This window comes from Globicephala melas, chromosome 2 (genome assembly GCF_963455315.2).
Source record: "Globicephala melas chromosome 2, mGloMel1.2, whole genome shotgun sequence".
Lineage (NCBI taxonomy): Eukaryota > Metazoa > Chordata > Mammalia > Artiodactyla > Delphinidae > Globicephala > Globicephala melas.
The window spans coordinates 140784209-140801487 of record NC_083315.2 but is presented as its reverse complement, the minus strand read 5'-3'; the positions used below and the strand labels follow the sequence as shown (position 1 = coordinate 140801487).

At 59.3% G+C, this 17279-nt stretch overlaps 2 protein-coding genes across 10 annotated transcripts in view; one reads left to right on the top strand and one right to left on the bottom strand.

The window, feature by feature from the left end:
• The window catches only part of SPTB (spectrin beta, erythrocytic), a 124099-nt gene extending 120106 nt beyond the window's left edge, over positions 1-3993 (top strand). For both annotated transcript variants that reach the window (XM_060294911.1, XM_030855218.2), the window contains exons 34-36: positions 26-199; positions 454-496; positions 640-3993. In XM_060294911.1, the coding sequence (XP_060150894.1) occupies positions 26-199; positions 454-496; positions 640-807 (385 nt within the window). In that variant the 3' untranslated portion in view covers positions 808-3993. The remainder of the gene's footprint in view (positions 1-25; positions 200-453; positions 497-639) is intronic.
• A 1547-nt stretch (positions 3994-5540) lies between these two features.
• The window catches only part of PLEKHG3 (pleckstrin homology and RhoGEF domain containing G3), a 44748-nt gene continuing 33009 nt past the window's right edge, over positions 5541-17279 (bottom strand). For 3 of the 8 annotated variants that reach the window (XM_060294903.1, XM_060294907.1, XM_060294902.1), the window contains exons 9-19: positions 17002-17166; positions 16655-16741; positions 16400-16433; positions 15973-16065; positions 13377-13466; positions 12886-12924; positions 12427-12446; positions 11653-11973; positions 10860-10973; positions 7358-8750; positions 5541-6911 (exon numbers count right to left, since the gene is read on the bottom strand). In XM_060294903.1, coding sequence (XP_060150886.1) covers positions 6172-6911; positions 7358-8750; positions 10860-10973; positions 11653-11973; positions 12427-12446; positions 12886-12924; positions 13377-13466; positions 15973-16065; positions 16400-16433; positions 16655-16741; positions 17002-17166 — 3096 coding nt within the window. In that variant the 3' untranslated portion in view covers positions 5541-6171. The remainder of the gene's footprint in view (positions 6912-7357; positions 8751-10859; positions 10974-11652; positions 11974-12426; positions 12447-12885; positions 12925-13376; positions 13467-15972; positions 16066-16399; positions 16434-16654; positions 16742-17001; positions 17167-17279) is intronic. The other 5 variants (XM_070044976.1, XM_070044978.1, XM_070044977.1 and 2 more) reach the window with 5 other exon arrangements.

The window sequence follows — 17279 nt, the reverse complement described above, 5'->3', positions numbered from 1 at the left end:
GACCTGCCTCTCTGTACCCTCACAGGTCCTGGAACAACCTGTACTGTGTGCTCAGGAATAGCGAGCTGACTTTCTACAAGGATGCCAAGAACCTGGCCCTGGGGGTGCCCTACCATGGGGAGGAGCCCCTGGCCCTGAGACATGCCATCTGTGAGATTGCTGCCAGCTACAAGAAGAAGAAGCACGTCTTCAAGCTGAGGTGAGGCCCCGCCTGTCCACTACCCCTTCCCTGGTTTGGCATAAGTGGCTGGACAGGGGCCCACTCTTTGGGACCAGCTTCAGACCTGAGCTGCCCTTCAGGGATTTTTCAAATCAGAGAGGCTGGTGGTCCTGATTTTTGCCTCTCTCAGAAGGTGCTGTGCTGCCTGACAGGGTTCTGGTCATGGGAAAGCTCAGGGGGGCTGGGGGATCAGATACAGAGGTGGCCACGCAGGAAACCCTCTGTCCTCCTAGGCTGAGCAATGGCAGCGAGTGGCTTTTCCACGGCAAGGATGAGGTAAGTGCAGGGCTGCCTAGCCCAGACCCCCACCAACAAAGGGGCAGGTGGAAGGGACGCATGCCACTTGACCTGCTCACTCAGGAGGGGTTGTCCTAGAGGCACCCCGTCCTTTGCGGGGCCCTGACCCTCCTGCCCTGTAGGAGGAGATGCTGTCCTGGCTGCAGGGCGTGAGCACCGCCATCAACGAGTCCCAGAGCATCCGTGTCAAGGCACAGAGCCTGCCCCTACCCTCCATCACCGGCCCCGACGCCAGCCTCGGCAAGAAAGACAAGGAGAAGAGATTCAGCTTCTTCCCCAAAAAGAAGTAGCCTCTCGGGCACCCCGCGGGTGAAGCCAGTGCGTCGGGACTAGCGACGAGCGGGGACGAGCGCTTCCCTCCTCGGCCGGGTCTTCCTGCTGCCCACGGCCTGGCCGCCGCTGCCTGCCGCCTGCCTGCCCCGAGTCGCCGGCCGGGCCCCAGGCCCCGGGCCCCGCCGCACTGCAATAGCTGCCTTCGCGCCACCGCCCGGCCCGGCCCGGCCCGGCCCGGCCCACGCCTGCCTCCGCGCCCTCTGCCCGCAGCCCCGGCGCCTCGCACACGGCGAGCGCGGGCTCCAGGGACGGAGCTCCCAGCTCCTCCGGCCCTCGGGGCCTCCGGGGCTGGGGTCAGGAGACGGTTTTCGAGGCCCACGCCCTCCTCTCCCCGCCCCCCTCCCGGGCTGAGGGGCGCCAGCCCGTCCCCCCCCTCAAACATAAGCTGGAGAAGAAGGCTGATGGGGTTCCTCAGACGCTGCCCACTCCCAAAGCAAGTCTGGCTTGGGGTCACCTCCTGCTAAGTCGCAGCCAGGGAAAGGGAAAGGGAAGAGGACCCCGGAAATGCCCGACCTGCCCCTGAGGGGCGTGAGGAAGGAGGCTTCAGGTAGCTCTGGGCCAGGGGCTACTGGGGACTGACGGGACACGACGGCCTCCTCCCCGCTGGGCTTCCTCAGAACAGGGACTCTCACCTCAGGGGCCACCGCATCCCCTCCTCGCTCCTCCTCCCACCGAAAGTGGGGGGCACCCTGCAAGATCGATGGGTCCTAAGTGCAAAGGGGCTCCCGCGGCCTCCAGCACCCCTTGCTGCCACCCCCGATGGTGGCAGGGAGGACCAGGAAGCTCTCAAGCCAGCCCTCTTTCAAAACTACAGTTGCCGTTTAGGGCTCAGCCCAGAAGGAGGTAGACAGATCTCCACACTGCCTAAGGCGCTGCCTCTCCACCCTGGGGTCCTCCTGCACTCCCAGCAGCATCCCACTCGGACCCAGGGCCCTTACGGGAGACAGCACAGGGCCCCAGGCACAGGATGGACACCGCAATGCCTGGAGTAGAGTATCCCAAAGCCAAATTCCCCATGTGTTCCGTCTGCAGCTGGCACCACCTGAGCGTGCTGGCTGGACCGACAGCAAATTTCATGACCCGTCACCCCGGGGTGGCAAATGTGGCCACACCTGGGTATTTATTACGACCCACGTTAACAACCCCAGATGGCTGGACAAATGCTGGGGCCAAAGCCATTAAGGTGTGGCGGGCACCCTTGCTTAGCTCCTCTGGAAGGTCCTGGCCTTGAGTCAGGGGGCCACATGGGTATCTACCCCACAATCCCAAGCACAGCCTAAAGGGGCCCTGCAACCTCTATCCCCAGGGATAGCTTTCCCTGTGCTGCTGAGGTCAGACTTCCAGACGGAAGAGACCACTAGTTCCACAGGGATTTTTCTCCGCCACTCTCTGAAAGCAATACAGCTCCAGCCCAGCATCTTAACTGGGGTTAGGTCCAAAAGAGGGGTTAAGTTGCAGGCAGCAGGCATCTCCCCTGGGTAGACCAGAAAGGCCCCTGGGGCCAGCAGTTGCTGTTTCCATCACCTTCCCCATGGGAAGGAGCCTTAGACACACTGAGATGATCCCCCGGAAGCGGGTGAAGCTCAGGCAGAAATCACAGGCATAGGCATCCGGAGTCACGAGGCCTTCCCAGGAGCCCTTAGTGCCCGAGACCAATACCACCATGTCAAGGGAAGGCGATGTCAGCAGACGAGAACCACAGGAGGGACGTTCTCTGCTGGAGCCTGACAGGTGGTCCCACCTCTGGAGCCAGGGTCTTCATTGGCCTCTATGCACCTAACCCTATGGCCCTCTGTGCATCCACAGGGGACCTAATCTATACCACCCACCAGCCTCCTTCGATACCTAGGGAAACCAAGGCAGGAGGCAGTGAGGTGATGACACTCACCTGGCAATAAAGAAGGCCTCTGGTGCATCTGAGGGCATGTCCTGCTCCAGGGCAGATAACGGCAAGAGTCTCCCTCAACTGTTCCCATGGGCCAGTCTTCAGGGCGCCAAGAGACGAGGGGCCACCCTCTCCCCTCCACGTGTGCCAAAGCAGCACCTGAAGTGAAGAATTTCAGCAAGCAACTCCACAGTCCCAAGAATGAAAGGGCCTCGAGGAAAAGCTAGGATTTCACCGCCCCTGGGCCCCCAGACTGGGCAAGGGCAGCAGCCGGCTGCACGTGACCCACCATCTACTGCCAGCTCCCCACGCATCCCTCCCCCACATCACACAGGCCCCGAGACATGCAACTCACCGGACTGAGACTGCAGGGGCCCAGCTCTGGGACTCTGTGCCACATGGGGGGCTAAGCTCCTGGTGCCCTGGCAAGGTTTCTTTTTTCCCTCCTTACATTTTCTATTTTGTAGTTCTTTTTTTTTTTTTTGCGGTACGCGGGCCTCTCACCGTCGTGGCCTCTCCCGTTGCGGAGCACAGGCTCCGGACGCGCAGGCTCAGCGGCCATGGCTCACGGGCCCAGCCGCTCCGCGGCACGTGGGTGGGATCTTCCCGGACCGGGGCACGAACCCGTGGCCCCTGCATCGGCAGGCAGACTCTCAACCACTGCGCCACCAGGGAAGCCCTGTAGTTCTTTTCTTTAACAGTATCCCCAAACAGCTCTAGTCTACACCAGCAAACCAGGATTCCTCCCCAGGGCAGTTTAGAGGAAGCTCCTTCTGGGCATGGTCAGGTGGTCCTCCTTCCCTCTCTCCTTCCCCTTTGTCCCCTGGCCTCGACTGACTGTGGCTGAGGGAGGTAAGGAGGGTCCTCGAGCTTCCTCCCCTCCACTAGCACCCATAACAGGAGGTCTGGGGTGGGGGCGGTGGGGGGGAAGGGCTTGGCTTCCCCACCACCCCACTCCTTCTTCCTGCCTATCGGAGAGCAAAGAGAGTCCCCGAGGCTGGCCCTGGATCGCCCTCCTCCCTTCAGTAGGAGGGGGCAGAGATCCAGAGGACCCCATGGCTCGGTCCCTTGGACAAGTAAGCTCAGGGAGGATGCAAGGGAGGAGGTGGCTGCAGAGGACTGCCACCCTGCTGGGCACAGACCATGCAATCTGGGGCTGGCCCTGGGGCCGGCTGGGCCTTATCCTCCACCTGCTCAAATGTGCTTCCACCAACCAGAGAAAACCCATTTACTAGTTTTTCTAATAAATCAATAATGCTCCGTATTTCCGTTTCTTATTTGACTCACCTATTTCCCTTTGAACTGGACCAAAGGGGGCTGGTGGATTGAGCAAGGCAGAATCTGTGAACACAGGACCGCCGTGGAGACAAGAGGCACAGCCAGACCCTGGCCCGTCCTTGGAGTCTTATGGGAACAACTCTGCTGGCACCTAGGTTCTGTGCTTCACTTGAGACCCTGAGAAAAGCTCGCTTATTCATGCATTCAACCATCTTGAGGGCCTGCTGCAGGCCTTTCCCCATGGAGCTCAGGACAGAGGTCTGAAAATCAGAATCCACACACCTGGGGTTCATCTCCGGAGGCACAGTTTCAATTGGTCTGGGTGGGTGAAACCTAGACATCAGCATTTTTCAAAAAGTTCCCTCCCCTGATGATTCCAGTGGGCAGCCAGTAAGAACCACTGAGCTGGTCCAGGGTTCCCAGGTATAACCTAGAGGGCTGTGTAAGGATCACCTGGGGAAGGTGCTGACGACTACTCCCCAGGCCTCACCTCCTGAAGAGTGTGAGTCAGAGGGTTTGAGAAGCACCAACTCATCCATCTTGTTTAATTTACAGAGGAGGAAAGAGCATGAGTTGAGGTGACCCGGCTAGTTAAACGCAGGGCTGGATCTCCTGAATCTCACTCTAGTGTGTGGCTACTCACCACAGTCAGAGACTTGTCTAGTAGAAGCAGCTCTCTCAGCGGCTGTGCAAGTACCCACAGACCACTGTGACCAGCTGGCAGGACATGGGCCAGCCCTGCTCTGCTTCTGCTCAGGAAAGGCCTCCACTTGCCTCTGATATTCCCTTGACCTCATCAGACTCAGCAGACCCATCTTCAGGCTGAGTCCGTCCTCCTAGGTCAGAAAACCTGCAAGACAGCTCTACCACCTGGCCCTGCGGCCCCACTCCTCCCAGGCCCCAGCCAGAAGAAACAGGGGAAACAAGGCTGGTCCACCAAGGGAAAAAAAGGCAGAAAACCCAGTCAGAAGTAGGGGGCATACCTAAGCCTTTTGAATCAAAGACACTTTTGAGAATAAGATGAAGAATGAGGCTCCATTCCAGAAAAAATGCATCTGTACCCCTCACCCAATACTGCCAGCCACTTAAGATATTTCTAGGCTCCAAGTTGAGAATCCTTGCCCCCTAGGATGTCTCCTGGGAACTAGCAAGGGAGAGAAGAATAAAAGGCACCAGATGTGGAAATACCTGCCTGTTAGAAAAACGTTCCACCCCCACCCCACCCCTTTCAGTCCAACTTTGGCACCTGGGGAAAAGAGCTAAAGGCTGGCACGGTGCCCCCTGACCTTACCCCAGACAGGACGCCAGGCTGTGGGTAGACAGAAGCCCGTGGGAACAGAAGCAGCAGAACAAGTCCCCTCCCACACATCCTGTTGCCCCAGCCTCTCCCGCCAGCACCTGGGGCCTTGTGCTTGGTGAGCACCTGTGGAAGCAACACGCCCACGTCCCGCTTCCCCTGAGACAGGCCTGGGCACGATCGCCTCTCCCCAGCCCGGCCAGACACCAGTAAGGAGACCACTCAACAGGTTGGTTGGTCAGCAGTGGTTATTACACCATTGGCAAATAACAAAATGTGTGTACATTAGTGACAACCACGGGGCCAGCGAGACAACCCACAGAAGTACCTGAACAGAGTCCACGACATTCTTCCCAGGAGGGAAATCAACAACAGAACACACACTCACACCCACGCGCGCGAGCACACCGACATACCACAGGGTAGAAAGCAATAAATTATGGGCCTCGTTCCTGCCCGGATCCTAAGAAAAGGCACAGTTAAAGAACAAAGCCTCCCCAGGCCACACTCCTGTGTGTCCCCCGGGGGGGGCCCTCAGTCTGGCAGCGGCCAGGCAACACTGGAGGCCTGAGCAGGGCTCGCTCTCCCTGGGAAGAGATGAGCTTAACCATCTGGCCTCTTACTAGAGAAGAACTATGTACAAGGGAAGCGGCCACACTGGCCTCGGAGGGCACAGGGGCTCGTGAGTCACTGGCGCGCCCACGGCAGGCGACAGGCCCTTGCCCGATGCCCCAGGGCACTCTCCCAGGGGCAGCCTTTCTGAGGGCCCCGGGTGAGCACGGTGAGCCCAGGCTGTGAGCGAGGATGCCACCGTTCTTCCCCGTCTCTCAACACAGCTGCTCCCTCCCCCAGGACTCAGTGTCAACCTGTGGAGTTCAAGGCCTGGAATTTCTCCCGCAGGCTCCTCACTCTGCCCTGCTGGCTTGGGTCCGCCAGGTCCCTGGGACCCTCTTCTTTAGGCTGATACTCTGCACACTCCTGGAACGCCGGGCCCTGCCCCGCCTGGGCTGCTGGTGAGCTCGGTCCCTGCCCGCTGGCTGCCTCCAGTCCCGCGTTGGGGCCGGACAGGGGCCCCTTCTCCATGATGACCATCCGCCGGCTGTCCTCCAGTGTGAGGTCTGCGGTGACGTACAGGGCCTCCCCTCCGTCCGGCGCGCTTGGGGATGACCCCGCCAGAGGCTGAGGCTGGGCGACCCCTGGGCCTGCCGGAGCCCTCCTGGCGTTCAGGCTGCAGCAGCGGCCCACCTTCCCCGACAGGGCCGGCTGCGGCTGCATCATGTTCTCCGGCAGCGAGTGGCTCCGGTTGACGGGCAGGTTGCGTGGCCGGCTGCCCTTGGCCTGGAGCGCCTCGTCCTGGGAGGCATATTTGGAGCAGAGCTCTCGGACGTCGGGCCAGTTGAAAGTCTCGGTGTCCAAGGGGCTGAGGGGGCTTCGGGGGATGTGCCAGGCCCCAGGCGAGGTGGTCCTCGGGCTGGTGGCCGAGGAGCTGAAGGAGAAACGCCGCGGCGATACCTCCCTGGCAGAGCCGGACTTGGGCGGGCTGTGTTCCTGGGCCGTGGGCTGCTCGTGGTTGAAGAGAGACAGCACCGGTTTCCTCTTACCTGTGAGGAGACAGCGAGCCGCCTGAACCCCCGTGCAGGAGGGAGCAAGAGGACATGAGGGCTCTGGACTGACCTCAACTCCCCTTCCAGGCGAGGCTGGTTGCTGGGGGTTTGCGTGTGATGGGAGAGAAACCTCACTGACCATCCACGGCGCCCTCACCAAAGGGAAATGGGAAGAATGAAGAAAAGGGGGTGGGGTGGGGTCAGGGGTCAAAGGAACAGACGAGAGCTTCCGCTCTCCTGGAAAACAGAGGCCCATGGCCACAGGCCCTCTGCTCCACAGGAGGAGCTTGGCCTTGAGCGTTAGACCCGCTCCAGGACTCGCCCCAGCCCTCTTTTTGGTAGAGGTCCTTTAGGGGGTCACTTTCCCAGAATCCAGCTGGCTCCTAAAAGGTGCTTCCATCCCAGGCTTGCAGGCAGGGCCCTCCGCCCCACCCCCTTCATACCTCTGCCAGCAGATGGTGCTCCAGCCTCCGGCTGCAGGTGGGGGGTGGTGGCAGCCACCTTTTCCCATGGCTGCGGTGGCCTGGCCATCACCGACTTGCTCTTGATCCGGAGGCTGTACTGGCGAGCCAGCTGGTAGACCTTGCTCTTGACTCGCTCGCTCACGTGGCTGTCCATCACGTGGGAGAGCTGCAGGATGCGGGGGTGTAGCGGGGTCACCAGCTCCCCCTGGGTGCCACTGCTCAGCTCCTTCACCAGCTCCTTCAGCTCCCGGGCCAGGTGGGCCGGGCTGGGGGGCTCAGTGGGGGAGGCACGGTCCGGCGAGGCAGCAGCCGACTCCTCAGTGATGGCCCCCAGCTCACGCTCCTCCAGGATGAAGAGGGGCTCATGCAGGTCAAAGCTATTGGCCTGGCCTTGGCCTGGTCCCTTCCCAGGGCTGCCCTCAGGAGACTCCATTTCCTCCCAGATCTTCACAATTTCCGAAGACGGGCGGAACTCAGCATCTGTGATGGGAGCTGGGTCCCCAGCCCGAGCCTGGCCTGGTCCTGGGTAGTCAAAGAGGGCCCACGAGGCTGCCCGCGAACCCACCTGTCTCTTATGCCCCGGCGGAGCCACTGGCTCCGGGTCTGGCCTGGGAAGGCTGTTGATTCTGGAGACTGAGTTTCTCACCAATCCTTTGGGGATGAAGGAGAGGCTCTCCCGGCGCCGGACACGGAAGCCTGCGTCGTGGTGCTCTGCACTTTCATAGTAGCTCTTGATTTTGTCCAACAACAGCCGGTCTCGGGAAGAAAGCTTCGATTCCTTCATGCAGGAAGGCCTGTCTGGCTCCGCTGGGCAGCCTGGGCTCTGGGTCTCTGTCCCGTTGACAGAAGGGTCACTCTCTGCGGCCACCCCCATACTGATGTCCGCTTCTGGAGGGAGCTGAGAGCCCAGGGGGTCTGTGGTGCTCCCTCGCCGGGCCAGGCCCTTCTCACTGTCCTCTAGGCTGACCACACTGCTGCTCCGGCTGGTCAGCCTCGGGGTCCCGAAGCCGCTGGCCTTGCCGTCCTCCAGCGCCAGGCTGCTCCGCCGAGAGAAGCTGCTGACGAACCTCTCGGCGATGACGCTGGCCTGGTCCAGCACAGAGGGAGGCAGGAGGCTCTCGGGCTCGTGGGCGGCCCCCACCTCCTCCTCCTCGTCCTCACTGCTCAGGACCTTCGGGTCCTCGGTGCTGTCGGCCACCATGAAGTCCACCACGTCACCCGGGGGGTCCAGTCCCAGCAGCAGCTGGTGGGTGTCAAGCTGCATTTCTAGGACTTCTGGAGCCTCTGTGTCTGAGGGCATCTCCTCGGTCCTGGGACCTTCCATGGCAGCAGACTCCTCCTGCTCTGTCCCAGACTCAGGGTCTGGCTCAACCTGGGAGAGCACAAAGAGCTCATATGAGCCAAAAACCTCCCTCATGTGACCCGGGGGGATGTGGGGACAGCACAGCCTGCTCAAAGCCTAGTGAGAGGGGCTGCGGTTTAGGACTGCAGGCCATCAGAATGAGCATGACTCAGGAGTGGGCAGCAGGTCCTTAGGGAGAGGATGTCCCTTAGTCACCCTGCAGCTGGGGTGCTGGGCCCACATTCTCAAACCCGAGAAAAATTCTAGGAACGCAGATGGGGTGACGCGGTGGCACCTCTCAGTGGCGGCCTGCCTGGAAAGCACACGGACACGGTGGGAACGTGCAGCGTGGGGCCAGAGCCACGGCACCAGGACTCCCCTGCCTGAGGGGAGGCGGCTCCCTGAAGCCCCAGTAGCTCCCCACATGGGGGTTGTTCCGGGTTGAAACCCAGGCCTAAACAACTTCCCTGAGGGGCCAGGGTCTCCCGTGTGGATCAGGATCCAGAGGGCAGTAGGACCACGTGCTGGAATCCTGTCAGAGGGTAAAGACGGGGATGTGGCTCCTGCCAGCCAGCCTCCGCCCCCGTGCAGGACTCTGCATGTGCGCAGCGGATGGCAAGGAAGGAAGCAAAGTTGGCAGCTCTCTCTTGATCACCTTGAAGGTCATCTGAATCATAAAACCAGCCAGTACAGGCAGCTTTCCAGAGGAATCTTTAAGGAGAACACAGGATAACACGCTATAGCCCGAGGAATCAGACCCGATTCCAATCGTTCTAGTCTAGAACCTGCACAGTGGGACCCAGGAGCCAGGCCTGTAATGTCCAACACAATGGCTGCCAGCCACACGTGACTCCTGAGCAACTGAAATGTAGCCGGTCCACGCTGCAAAAACCTCATACCAAAAAAGCGCAGCATACCTCATTAACAGCTTTTTAACACACTACATGTTGACATGATAGTAGTTTGGAAAAACTGGGTTAAATAATTCTTTAATGTGACTATTAGAATATTTAAAATTACCCATGAGGGGACTTCCCTGGTGGCGCAGTGGTTAGGAATCTGCCTGCCAATGCAGGGAACATGGGTTCCAGCCCTGGTCCAGGAAGATCCCACATGCTGCGGGGCAACTAAGCCCGTGGGCCACAACTACTGAGCCTGCGCTCTAGAGCCCGGGAGCCACAACTACTGAAGCCCGCGTACCTAGAGCCCGTGCTCTGAAACAAGAGAAGCCACCGCTATGAGAGGCCCACGCACCGCAACGAAGAGTAGCCCCTGCTCGCCACAACTAGAGAAAGCCCGCACGCAGCAACGAAGACCCAACGCAGCCAAAATAAATAAATAAATTTTTAAAATAAATAAATAATTTATAAATAAATAAAATTACACGAGGCTCACATTCTATTGTCACCGGACAGCACCATTCTGAACTCTTTTCCAATGTCACCCAGGCTTCTCAATGTCCTGGCTGTGAGGCCCACCCCGGCGTCTAAGCCTCATGAACTCTTCCTTGGAACTCTGCGAGAGCACAGGACTCCATTCCACATAACCCCCAGATAGCGTGGGGTGGCGGGAAAAAAGAGTGCAGGCTTCTGGGTCACAGACCCAAGTCTAATCTGAGCTCTGTCTCTTAGAAGCTGCGCAATGCCAGGCACGTCAGCCTAACCTGAGTCTTGTTCTCCCTGGTAGAGCTGGCTCAGGAAACAGAAGGAAGAAACAAAACATCAGGCACGTAGGAGGTGCCCAGTAGATATCGACACCTTACTCCTTTGCCAGGTGGGACAGGCATGATTTAAGTGTCTGGCACACTAGCAGGGCAGAGCTTTATGCTCTATGCAAGGAGGCCTGGCCAAGGGGACCTATAATCTGGTCACTTCCAATAACTGTGCCCCTTGGCCAGAGACTGCATCTGCCCAAAGGAAGAGGCACCTTTTCTAATTCAGAGTAAGAGGCTGTCGGTCACCAAGCCGCATGCCCACAGGCCAGACAGGCTTCCTGAGGGCCCGAGAGTCCTAGGGAGTGGGATTCCCTGTCCCCGTGGGCCCAACGGGACAGCCCATGCCTGAAAGCCCCATCTGCAGAGCTGGAGATCTGGGCTCAGGCGCCTCTGCACTATCCCCCTCCCGCCTGCTGGCCCCTCACCTCCGGCAGGGAAGACACAGACTCAAAGCTCAGGCACTTCTCAGCGGTGGTTGGAGATCGGCTGCTGGGCCTTCGGCAGCTCTTGGGGTCTTCGGGCTCCCTGTGCCCCTTCCCCTGCAGCAAGCAGAGGGTAGTCGTCAGCTCCCAGGACAACGGGGAGCTGGTCCCTCCTGCATCCCAACCCTGGCAGCATCTCCTGAGCCCCAAAGGGGCTGGGCTGTGTTGGACCTGAGCCATTCCAGAGTCAGCCTGAACTGCCAGGTCTGGGGACTCAGAAATCCCTGCCAGGGGCTTCCCTGGTGGCGCAGTGGTTGGGAGTCTGCCTGCCGATGCAGGGGACACGGGTTCATGCCCCGGTCCGGGAAGATCCCACATGCCGCGGAGCAGCTGGGCCCGTGAGCCATGGCCGCGGAGCCTGCGCGTCCGGAGCCTGTGCTCCGCAACGGGAGAGGCCACAGCAGTGAGAGGCCTGCGTACCGCCAAAAAAAAAAAAAAAAAAAAGAAATCCCTGCCAGGCATGCGGCTCCCTGTGTGCTGGCCTCTCCCCCTCCCCCCACCGCGCCCCATTAGTCATGCCCATTGAGTAGCATGCTGGTTAGCACCCAGTGCTGGAACAACGAATGCCAGGGGCTCACCAGGGCGTGACAGTGAGCAAGGTGTTAAGAAGTGCTGATGGCAGGAAGGAAGGAACAAGGACGGAGGGATGAGAAGGGCAGGGGAGGGGACTCTTGGACGGGCATGCGCGTGCCAGGGGGCATGCAAGGAGGAGGGGGAGATCGAAGAGACACCTCACCATAGCGCCCCGGGAGAAAAGTAAAGCGTTGGCCCGATAGTGCCAGCAGTGGAGGGCGGCCAGCAGGGAGCTGGCAAAGTCGGCTACCTGCTCCGCCACTGCCAGGCTCTCCTCCTCCTCCTCCTCCTCCTCCTCGCCTGGGGGCTCTGGCCCAGCCCCCTGCTCGCGGCCTTCATGCCCTGCCAGGTCCTCCAGGGACACCTGAAAGGCCTGTTCTTCCTCCTCCTCCTCCTCCCGGGCAGCCCCTTCAGCCTCCGACTGCAGGCCCCGAGCACAGGGGGGCTGTTCAAAGTCCAGGAGCATGCCAACACTGCCCGCATGCTGTTCAGAGCACAAGGCCCCCTCGTGACAGGCCTCGGGGCAGCCCCCCTCCTCCTGCAGCAGCTGGGGCTGGGGAGGCTTCACAGAGAAAGCCACATCTAGACCCCCCCACCCCGGTCTCCACTAGGCTCCCACGTGAAGCAGGGGGTTCTCGAGGTGGGAAGCTGGGACTGGGGTCTGCTCAGGAACTCAGGATCCAGAGAGGCCTGCCTGCCCCAGGGAGAGGGCAAAATGAGAGGATCCCGGCCGGGCCGGCCACCACCAGGGTGCCACTCCAGGAAAAGGGTACAGAAGGGTCCCCTGGGCAAGGGCCACGGCTTATTCATCTCCGTGACCCTCATGACAGAGCCTGGCGCACAGTAGGTGCTCGACAGGTGTTTGTTGAGTGAAGGAAGATGATGGGGGCTGACCTGGGCTGTCCCCCAAGGCTGTCCCGTGTGCCCCTGGTCTTACCTTCATTCCTGCTGCTCTGGCTGCTCCGCCACCACCAGGTCCCGGCACAGCGGCGAGGGGGAGGGGGAGCGGAGATCAGTAACCCGGAGAAAGAGCCCCCTCACAGAGGCCTGAGGCCCAGAGCCCCCGAGCGAGAGCGCGTCAGGGGCTCTGCTCCCAGAACCTTCACCAGGTCTCCCGGGCTTTCAAAGGAATGACTGACAGACCGGGAGCCGGGGGTGCAGAATGGCACGGTCACTCGCTCCTGCTGTCACCCAAGGGCAGAGAGACAGGGTGCAAGGTGTGCGGGGGAGCCCGGACAGCAAGGGGTGAGGCCCACTTCCAGGGCAGAACGAGGCGGAAGCCCCTCTGGACTGTCCGCGACGCCCACACCCTGCTGGTCGCCAGCTTCACCCTCTCACCCCTGCCCTAGAGCGCACCTTAAAGGGGGTGGTGCCTGTCCACCCCTCACTCACTCACCTTTCTCGCTGTGTTGCCTGAGCAGATGTCTGGATGGCTCTGGTGAGGAAAGCGAACGGGCAGTCAGAGCAGGCCTGAAGCAGCCCGGCCTGGCCCTGGTCCCACGCTCACAGCGCCACACACCCATCATCAGCTCAAAGTCCACTCCAGCGGGGCCCCCCACAGCCCGAGGGCCTGAAGGAGGATGCCCTCGCGACCAGCCCACAGGGAGACAGGGCCCGGGCCACTGCCCCCACCCGCCTGGGGACTCTGCTGTGACCCACAGCCAAGAAGCAGCCCCGCCCCCATCCTTGCGTTAGCACACAGCCCGGGGCCCTCAGCTCCGGGGCCACAGCCCCCTGCTGCCCCCTTCAGAATGACGAGCCTCTCTTGAGGGCCCTGGCTCCACCGCAAGCCCCACCTTCCTTCCCTGCACGGAGCACATCAGCGCCTTAGCTACACCCAACGCCAAGCCCCTTCACAGCACCCCAGCCGGAAAGCAGAGGTCGCACCCGACTTTCTATGGCCCTTAAGGCCTGGCACCGTGAAGCCTCGCTGCCTGCTGGGGAGTGTTGCCCGGTTGTACAGGAGCTGACCAGGCTCTGAGGACAGAATACAAAACACATCCATTAGGCTGATGGTGTCAGCACCTCGCAACCCGCCTTTTCTGGGGACAGACCTGAGATAGGGAGGCATGTCTCAAGGAACCTGTCTACAGAACCTTGCCCTTAGCCCATATTGCCCTTGACGAACTGGCATTCAGTGGGAGGCCCACTATAAACTTGGAGCCACAAGGAAGGTCTACTGAGGTCTCTCAGCTGTTCCTGGATAGGAGAGCAAACTGAAGAACCTTTTTTCTAAATGTGCACGGGCACACACATACCTACACTCTGTCTGCATCGACGTAAGTAGATGTCCAATTGTTTTTAGAGTGAGAAATACAAGATGCTCTTCTCTTTCATTTTAAAACTTGTAATCAAGAATATTTAATAAGCGGACTGCCCTGGTGGCACAGTGGTTAAGAATCCGCCTGCCAATGTAGGGGACACGGGTTCGAGCCCTGGTCCGGGAAGATCTCACATGCCACGGAGCAACTAAGCCCGTGCGCCACAGCTACTGAGCCCACGTGCCTAGAGCCCGTGCTCTGCAACGAGAAGCCATGAAAAGCCCGCGCACCACAACGAAGAGTAGCCCCCGCTCGCCACAACTAGAGAAAGCCCGCGTGCAGCAACAAAGACCCAACGCAGCCAATAAATAAATAAATAAATAAATAAATAAATAAAAGAATATTTAATAAGTGACAAATGATGACAACACCACCTTACTTATCCATATAGTGTACTTATCTGTCCATCCCAGCTCTCTGGAAGTAGGAAGCAGAAAAGGCCCAGAGGCAGTCAGAGTAGATGGCTGAGAGCAGGCCCTAAAGCACTTCCACTGGCCTGTATCCTCCCTCATCCACTCACTGGCCTGCTTTTACACACGCTTCTCGCACATTAAATCGATTAATTTCTAACAGAAGAGGGAAGAAGGAAGGGCTACTAAAGAAACGCATGCCAAGACTGATAAGGAGAACTCTTCAGTGTAAAGATGGACACAACATCTCAATGCCAGCTGTCTCTATGGCAACCCACAGCCCCGCCTCCCCCCAAGGCCCCAGAGAATGGAGCTGTTCACACGCCACAAAGATGCTGCTACACCGACTCCAGAAAGGGAAAAGTTTGACCGTGTGGGCCTCCTCTATTTTATAAGGCTCAAGCGTATGAAGCATGTTTTAGAAAGATGTGTTTCATAACGATTAAAACTAAAACATGAAAACAAACAAAACCCAACTCTTAGCGTTTACAGGCTAAAATCTCAGCCTTGTGGAAACCTGAGCTCTGAAGCGGATCATTTCCTGAGTGCCCTGCTTGCTGCAGTTTGGAAGCTGATGTTATGACAGGTAATGTTACTATTACCACCATCACCACAGTCCCTTACTGACTACCTCCACGTGTCAGAAGCTTCCAGTTCAAAGCTATGGCGAGTTAAGGGGGAATGTTGGACAGAAGAATTATAGGAGAAGAAAGGAAAGGGGGGAATTCCCTGGCAGTCCAGGGGTTAGGACTCCGTGCTTTCACTGCCAAGGGCCTGGGTTTGATCCCTGGTCGGGGGACTAAGATCCCGCAAGCCCATTTGGGGCTTTTAACACACAGCACCGTAGCACTTCTGCAACCATGGCAAGTTTGCCGAGGGTTCGAGATCCATCAGCAACAATACCAAACAAAACAAAAACACAAAAGCTTTCCAAAGACCGCTCAGCTCCACCCTCCAGAAGACCAAAGCCCGTACAGCAATCCACACAGCTGCTCAGAGGACCCGTGAGCCATGCCAATCAAACCCAACTCACCGTGGGGATCCCAGTCAGGACACATCTCCCATCACTCCTGAATCTTCCTCTCTAGGGGTCTCTGAGATGGTCCTCACCCCAACTCCCACCTCATGTGTAAGTTTGACAAGTGCCTGGCCGAAGCCAAATCCATCCCTGGGCCTCGACTGAAGGCGAGGGTAAAAACCGAGGCAGAAAACACACACATGCACCACTACAAGAGCCGAGAATAAAAGCAAGGTTTTCTCGTTTCAACAGACGAGTCACTCCGATACCTCCAAGTACCCAGCAGCAAGCCGTCATGAAAGAAAACCCAGGAAAGCAGAACTTTTCCCTGAGACCCAAAGTAAATATTTCCTGTCTGGATTTGGTGCCACTTGAAATCTAACTCATTTTCCCCACGTCCTGCCTCTGCTCTGTTCCAGAACTGGGCTGGGGACCATCCATGACGTCTGAGCGTTACTCTGGCTGCCTCCCACTATCTAAGGTTTTGATCGCAGAGGAGCTAAGAAGGGGGGCCTTGGAAAAGGAGGGTTGTCCAGCCCTGGGTAGGCAGGGAGGGCCCAGAGGGGCCTGGTGGAAGGCAGGATGCTACAGACACACCCCATTTACCCTCCTTCCTGCCCTTTCCCAGGATTTCCGGAGGGTGAGAGCCAGCCCCAAATGCTGCTGCAGAAGGTTCCCCACATGGTCAAGGGTCCTGGAAAGAAGCCTCTCTGCCCGCACAGCCCCTGCCTTACCAGACTGCCGGCGCCCCTGATGCACATGGGTGGACGCCTCATCCTGGGAGGCCTTCTTCAGGCGCTCTGGGCTGTGGCGGTACCGATTGGGATCTGCACCCAAGAGAGACAACCAGGCCTTTGGGATACTATCACCCTTGGCGTGGACTCTGCCCATTCCTGACCACAACTCTGCTGCCCAGCCGACCTCCAGGGGCCACAAGACTCCAGAGCTCCCCCCTCTTCCATCTTCCGTCCTCTTTCATCCAGGAGCACGAGGCAGAGTCCCAGCCACCAGCAGCACTGAGCCCTAGTCTTGCAGTCCTGACAGAAGGAGCCTCCCCACCCTCCCTGCTCTCTGGAATGTAAGTATCAGGCAAAGCTTCCTCAGGTCTGACCTAGAGATGTGCACCGTTAGGGACAAGGCAGGCAGAAAGGGTACACTTACAATAGGAATCCATTTCCAGGATGGCTTCTTTGGCCTGGAAGGGAAAGGAAACCCACCTCGTTGCTACCTCGGTACGTGCCGTTTTCTCCCTCGGCCCAAAGACTCACTCTTGCTGCACCAAGGACCGTGGCATCCGCTGAACTGATCCCCGCTGTCCAGTGGGGCCAACGTCCAGAAGGTGAGGCCCCCGTGGACCCCGGAGCTGGTTCTGAGGGACCCTCTCCCTGCACCCCATCAGGAGCCCTGGGAACTCACCTTCTGGGGGATGGTGGTGTGGTGGTTCTCCAGGATGAGCCTCTTGATGTGGTGAGTCCAGCTCCGTTTCTCCTCCACAGTTTTGGCCTGGGAGGACCCGAGGGAGAGGGTGCGGGGGTTATCATGACAGGCCTGAAGCCATCCAGCGTGCGCTAGGCTTCTGCCGAGGAGGGCAGAGGCCAAAGAGGGCCTGTGCTGGGGGCTCTGTGAGGTTACCTTGACTCCTCAGCACAAGCCTGAGAGGTGCCCACAACGACCTCTCCCTTGCAGAGGGAGACTCTGAGGCTCGTGCCGCCGCGCGAGGGGGCGGGTTCTGTCCCCAGCCCGCGCCCCAGCCCGCCCCTCACCTGGATGTTGTACTGCTGCTTGCTGTGCTTGTAGTGTGTGACGGTGAAGCACGGGGATTCTCTGGTGCTCTCGATCAGCATCAGGGAGGAGCACTGGGGCAGAGGGAGAGGGCAGTCAAGCACGAGGCGGGGAGCTGACCTGGGGCCCCAGCCCCTCAAGACCATCTGGGGAGGCAGGGAGAGTAATCTTGAAGGGTGGAGCTGCGTCCACACCAACCCGGGGCCCAGTGAAGGCGACACGGAGTGGAGCCCGGCCGTTGGGACGGTGGGAAGGGGGC